The 6,711-nt window shown below is 35.1% G+C and overlaps 1 protein-coding gene across 2 annotated transcripts; it reads left to right on the forward strand.

Annotated features, from left to right (window-relative positions):
* The first annotated feature begins 550 nt into the window (after positions 1 to 550).
* LOC146136188 (CUE domain-containing protein 1-like) lies at positions 551 to 6,621 on the forward strand. Of its 2 annotated transcripts, none has more exons than XM_083395406.1 (13): positions 551 to 2,235; positions 3,441 to 3,587; positions 3,647 to 3,713; positions 3,810 to 3,973; positions 4,142 to 4,217; positions 4,281 to 4,450; positions 4,551 to 4,607; positions 4,848 to 4,999; positions 5,482 to 5,534; positions 5,619 to 5,673; positions 5,825 to 5,878; positions 6,014 to 6,109; positions 6,446 to 6,621. In XM_083395406.1, exons 1-13 carry the CDS (start codon positions 2,177 to 2,179, stop codon positions 6,469 to 6,471), a joined length of 1,176 nt encoding a protein of 391 aa, XP_083251532.1. In that variant the 5' UTR covers positions 551 to 2,176; the 3' UTR covers positions 6,472 to 6,621. The 2 variants fall into 2 exon arrangements, with proteins under 2 accessions (XP_083251532.1, XP_083251533.1); XM_083395407.1 differs by having other exon boundaries at positions 3,650 to 3,713.
* The last annotated feature ends 90 nt before the right edge of the window (positions 6,622 to 6,711 follow it).

A 6,711-nucleotide genomic window follows, 5' to 3' on the forward strand; every position in this document is an offset into this window, starting at 1 on the left:
AAACCCAATAAACGCAATGACTTAACTTTCCGGTGGCATCTCTAAAAAAATTACTGGCGGCCATGAGATCACTAAAAACGGTCGTCAACATACGAAAGATTGAGCACCCCTGGCCTACTGCATATGAATATTAATATTTTTTATTCGTTTCAATTTGTCAAAAAAACATAACATACACCTGGTCAGTATATGAGTATCTTAGGACATCTGAGTAGTGAGTACCTTTCATTTTAGTCGTGTTTGATGAATATCCGATTTAGTAAAAGGAACCCTAGTCCTACCAATTTTTGGGATTGGCCTGTTTAGTAAAGCAAATTTGTATACATAACGTACGAGTCATTCCAGGTCTCGACACACTTTCAGTTTAAACAAATGTGTTTGAAACATGTAGTGATTGACTGATGTTATTGTTTTTGCGGCAATTTATTTAAAACATTTTCCATAGCCTTTCTTGACGTCATCTCATTATGTGCCGGTTACCACGGTTTGTGGGGATTATTATTTTTACATTTCCATTATCTTTATTCCAAATCTGTAATATATACCTATAACCAGGTTGATTTTTAAAATGTATCCCAAGTAAAAAAGGAACCCTGTTGTTTACATTTTGCTTGTGCTCCATAGCAAAAGCCATAATGTGTAAATTGAAAAAAGGCGCTGGTTTAGAATCCTACAAATTTGTTTTTTACAGCAACAAAACGAGTTGTCAAAATTGAAGTTTCAAGAAAGAAACAAAGAAAGAATAAAAATAATAAGAGTACTTAAATCACCAAAACCCAAATGCTAACCCGCCCCTTAACCCAAATAAAGTTAGCAATATAAAGTTTATAAACACCTGGACGAAAATGTGGTAGGATTCTAGACAAGCGCCAAAAAACTTAAGTTTGTTTTGATCATTTTGGGAATGCTATTTGACCAGATTGTTATTTTACGTGTGCACTTCTACAGAATTATGCATTGATTTGGCTTAGGGTTGGGGTTAGCGTCTGGGTGATGGTAGTATTAGATTTAATTTTTCGAAATTATTTTAAATTACTTTATTAGCCATGAAATAGCCTCAAATAAGCTATTTACCTGGATCGCTATTTTACGCTTGCACCTGTTAGTAATTATACGGCGATTTTAACTACTTTGATGTGGGGGTGAATGGCCTCTTCCATAGTTTTTCCACCAAAGCAAGAGTGATTTAAATGCATATTCTAAAAAAATATAATTTATCTTATTTAATTGTAAACTCAAAATTACGATGTTAGTAGTGCCAGCTGTCAGATAGCAAACAAAAAATTGCAACACTGTGGAAAGCGTGGTTTTGGTCTGTTAAAATATGTGGGTGCACTTGTTATACTTACACAATACATCATAACGAAACCAAAGTATAGTCTGCAAGACTGGAAACTTTGGTTAAAATTAGCCTTTTATAAATTACTACCGCTTGGTTTTAAAGTTTTTCCAGTTTGCTGTGGTGTGTGCTCTGAACAAATTTCACAGTGATTTTCCATAAAATGTGGGTTTACAGCTTAGTGTGCATTAAGTGATATTTATTATCCCGGGCACAGGCCGAAGATTTCAACCATGTATGCATCATACTAGATTAAAGTTTGGCATCTCCACCACAGCTGCACTCTCAACCAGAGACATACCCAAGAAAAAACAAATTGGAAAAATATTTGCAAAATATGTTAAAAGGCATGTTTACAGTTTTTGGTCAGAATATTACAGCCAAGCAATTGTAAGCTACCTACACATCTCTACATGCATCATATCTGTTTCCAATCTGGCAGTAATGTGAACATGTATTTAGTGTGGCCTGTTTTTGTTGAGTAAGATTAGTATTTTGGAGCATAATAGTTGAAGGTTGTAGTAAGAATATCAAAGCCCATACAGAAGTAGGTATAATTTTCAATGTTTTGAATAACTCATTTTTGCACTATGTTGAAAATGAATAAAGTGTTATTCATAATGCCCACAATGATACCTACTTTTGTATGGGCCTTGATAACATAAGTTTTAAGAACAGACACATCAAACATAAATACAAATAATCTATTAATTTGTAGAACAACTTATAAAGGCATATATACGCAATGTCTTCATACTGCCTATCCATAAATTAATCCTGCTCATCACAAAAGTGCTTTAAAGACTTTGTTTTTTGCCTTATTGATTAGCAAAAAATATGAGTACACATCAACCCAGAATGGCAAGTTCATCAAAATCAAGAACTCTGGAATACAGGTAAGGATTTGAGAGCCAGCTGCATCCTTTTTAGAGCTGTTTTTGTTTCGCTGTGCTGGTTGTCAATTTAAAAATAAATGTAAAACAATTTCCACAAGGCCTTTTTGAAAGCCAACATAAATTACAAAAAAGTATTCAAGTATTGTTATTAGGGATGTTCAAAGTAGAATATCGAATCCTAAGATTCGAATCCAGATGGGATTCGAATCCAATTCTGCCGTTTATTTCGGGTAATTGGAACCGATATAATTTAATGTTTTACCGCGGATTGTTGCGCCTAATTGCACAAACGCGTGTGGTAAGTTGGCCTGTCGCTGCGGCGACCAATTTACAGAGCTTGCTTTAAATGTAACCTCGTAGTGCAGTGTCACCGTTTTTTTTGGCAACCAATTACCGCGTCTCGCGATAACGCTCGTCTAATAATTAAGTGTCAATCAAGCGTTATTGGGCGAGCGACTAATGTGTAATGTCTGGTGTGGAGTTCGCAATTTCCCTAAATGCGTTGCAAAAGTAATATTACGTTGTTAAACTTGCTGGCCGTCCACTAAATGCGCTATAGGGTTACTTAAGGTCAACTTTAGGCCAATATTCAGCGAGTTATGCAGTTATGCACAGTGTAATTGTCAAGAATTCGTTAAGTTAATAGTAACTTTGTATTCTCTGCAATAACAGATCACGTTAGTAAAAAAATAAGCCCTAAGACCCAACAATGCTTGAAAACACGCGGACCGAATTGCTTAAGACTTCTGTGTGCAGTGTTGCATTGCACTCACTATTGGCAAAAATATAAGTTTTGTCAACAACCTGGACAGTTGACACATTACAGGTTACACAACTGCTTCAAATGACTGTTGTAAAGAATGTTAAACATATGGGAGATTTTTTTTATTATAATGTACACATGTTAGAAAATTGTTTGGGTGATTTATTGCTGTGATTGTGGGCCTTCTAGGGTAGATTAAGATTAATCCCTTCCCCAAACAAAATCGAGGTTAAATAATTTAATAAAAATATACTAGGATTCGCTATTCTGGATTCATTATTCTAGATTGGAAACTATTATTCTAGAATACCTTGGGATTCTACTTTGAACATCCCTAATTGTTATTTCCTTGCAACTAGATGTGGAAACTAATGTATGCTTTAAGGGGGTCTTGGTTTATATTCAGTTAAGAGCCTCTTATTTAAAGTGCAAACTTTTGTAGACAAGCAATGAAAGATTTTCATGTTATGTTTCCCAACTTGGAAAAGAATGTAATTGAGTGTGTGCTGAGATCAAATGGAGGTCATGTTGACTCCACTATTGACCAACTATTACAAATTACGCAAGACAATCCACCAAACCACCGGCGGTAAGTTATTTTGCTGTGATTATTTATTGAAGTTATATAAAACCTATTGTGTTTTTCAGTAGATTGAATCAACTGTATCACACCTATGATGATAGTACAGATTCAAGTTGCAGCATATCGCCAGAGGTTGGTCCTGCAAAATGTTAAACATAGTTCAATTGTGATGCTAATAGTAGAAAAATAAATGAATTTTTGCCTATCTATTTATTTGCTGTAAATCAGCTAAATGAGCGAACTAGTTCGAGTGAAGATGATGTTGCACGTACACATGCTCCGCCTCGCTACACACCTAGGTATGATCGTCCTCCACCTGCTTTTGATTTCTCCACTCGTCCTGCCCAAGTTGTTGATAAAAAATCGCATACATCATCCAACAAAACGTACAGGTGCAATTCTAAATTTATTCAGTTTGAACACCATCAGTAGTTTAATGGACTGACTATGTAACTGTTAACTTTGACAGTCTTCTATTGCTAGTGAAGTGTATCACAATATTGTCATCTAGTAAATAGTTTATATGTTATGTAATGGCATATATTTTAACCACCTTTTAGAGATTGGAATCCACCCATGCTTGGAATACTTCCACCAGATTTTTTGAGAATTTATCCAGTTAACTCAAGTGATATGGTAACATGTTATTTCATTTGTGTATTTTCATTGAAAACCTGAAAACATTCCTGCGATATCTAGGTTTCAACTGCAAATAGCCGTTCATCCTACCGAACCAGCTCCCATAAAAACCAACATAGATCGGAGTTACCTGACAAACATTCAAATAGAAATCACCATTCAATACAAAGAAGAAGAACAACTGGACAGCTGAACGTTCTCTTTGATGATCCTTCCTCACATCACCAAAGGTAATATCTTGTAAAAAAGCCTGTACACAACTTTATTACTAATTGAAATATGTGAATATTACGATTAATTGTAAATGTGTTTTTTACCAAATTTGTTTAGAATGGTAATGATTGATTCTCCTCGCGAAAGAAGGAGAGCAAGTCAACGTACCTCAACGTAAGACTACTAAACCTAATGAACCAACTGTTGTCAGCCTTGGTTGTTCTAAATGTTTAACCCACGATTTAAAAACGTTTTAGTGGTGCATCCTATTCTAGTATTTAAGCTATTTTATTTCTACATATTTCATTATGGTCAGTTGGGAAAACATTTTCTTGAATATGTTTGGCTTTTTAATGCAGTTCTTACAATAAGTTTTTTGTTGTTGTGTTTTCTTGACTTTTTTATTTGTTAAAGAACTTCTGAATTGCGTCGACATAAACGATCCACGGCTGAACAAGAACAATATGAAGAAGATAGAAAGATCGCATTACTCTTACAAAATGAGGAGTTTTTAAAAGAACTAAAGCGCAATGATGATTTTTTAAGGGAACTCAACTCTGTTGATAGTAAGCTATTTTTGTTGTCATTAGAAATTCTAGGATTGTAAATGAATTACAATTTGATCTCGCCAGTCGGGAGAGTATCTGCCAAATCAGCACTTGCCAACACTGCTGGCACGTCAACTGCGAATTTCTGTCCTACCAATTTTTTTCAATAATTTAGCGACTTTTTAAGAGTCATCTTCCTAACAATTACTCCTTTTAAACCACAATTATGTAGTATGCTTCTATGTCGTTTCGACAGCGCAAAATCTCTCCTGAGAAATACTATAAAACAAATTAGATACTTAACGAAATAACTATTTACTTCTCCACGAGACCGTTTTGATTGATCATCGAAACATTTAATTCGTAGAACGTATTACCACGTGCGATAGGTTTTTAACTTTCTTATTGTAGCCAGATTAGACCTAAGCAATTAAACAAATAATTGGCCTTTCATTTATGTGTTTATTTTCTCGGAAAAATAATGTACATTTATTTAAAAGGACCTGCGCAATCCTTGCGTACAGCAGTGCCACCTGGCAATCCTCGAGACAGGGTAAGTTTAAATAAATTACACAGTATATTAAAGTGACCCACGTTTGTCACTCATTGCCAACAACATGCTTTTTCTTCTTTTCAGTTTGCCCCAATTCACATTGATCCGCTGACAGAACTACCCAAACCACAAACATCCGGTAACACCCAGTGTAACTTATATGTGCTGATGTGACAACTGTGTTATAAATTGATATACTGGCAAAACATACCCGAATAAAAGCTTTTATTTGTTTAATTACTGATAAATGTGACTTATAATAATTAATGTGTCTCTTTTTTCTATTTCAGAGGTCGTCCCCGAAGAAGACGCATTTAGTGAGAGCGTTAAACACATGAGCAAATGTAAGAGAACAATTTGGTAGACCCTAACTATTGCCAACCTTTTTATTTAATAAAGGATAGTTTTTAACGAAAGTGTGACACACAATTGTGTAGCAAAACCATTCGAGTGAAAAGTTTAATGACTTATTTTTTTAGCGGCTCGTAAAACGTTTCACGAAATCGCGCGAAATTTTCGCTCGAAGAAGAAGTCCTATAAGACGATGAACAATATTGATCCTGCATTTGCTAACTGTGAGTTTTTAACCCTTTTACCGACAATGTTTAAAAAGCGGTGTCATTTGCATTACGGATCCATCATTTGGTAACGAAGTATAACACAAAGTTATGGTTCCGATCGAACTCGCTTAACCAACCATCTAAGCTTACCACGGCGTTGAGCATTTGAAGTACTGACAATATTAGCTTTATACTTAAATCAAAGCATGGTGCAAACCTGGTTTGGTGTTTGCCTTAATTATTAGCACTGTATTTGGAACCGGATAGCCGAATACTCGACTTTAGGATTATATTGAAGTTCATTGATATTTAGGTACATTAAAGGAAAAAACATGTATTGTGTTGTTTCAGGTTCGGACAATGACGAATTCCGGTGAAGTTTTACTGTTGTCAACCTAAGCGTAGTCCGCTTTTTGCTCTTTATCGCAATCTTGATTCAATTTCATCTTGCTCACTCGCCTTTTATCTATTTTGCCTGCAAATATGTTTTCTTATAATACGGAGAGTTTTATCTCGTGGTGCTCTTACATTTTCTGTGTTGGTTCTTGCAGTATTGACTTTGGGCATACCATGTACTAAAAATGCTGATTCGAGTAAACGTTGTCTAATATAATCAG

This window comes from Ascidiella aspersa, chromosome 8, assembly GCF_963924565.1.
Source record: "Ascidiella aspersa chromosome 8, kaAscAspe10.2, whole genome shotgun sequence".
NCBI lineage: Eukaryota > Metazoa > Chordata > Ascidiacea > Phlebobranchia > Ascidiidae > Ascidiella > Ascidiella aspersa.

Coding starts and splice junctions, on each gene's coding strand:
- LOC146136188 (XM_083395406.1), top strand. CDS start 2,177: ATGAGTACACATCAACCCAGAATGGCAAGTTCATCAAAATCAAGAACT. Junction 3,974..4,141: donor TCATCCAACAAAACGTACAG/GTGCAATTCTAA, acceptor ACCACCTTTTAG/AGATTGGAATCCACCCATGC. Junction 5,000..5,481: donor GGAACTCAACTCTGTTGATA/GTAAGCTATTTT, acceptor TTTATTTAAAAG/GACCTGCGCAATCCTTGCGT.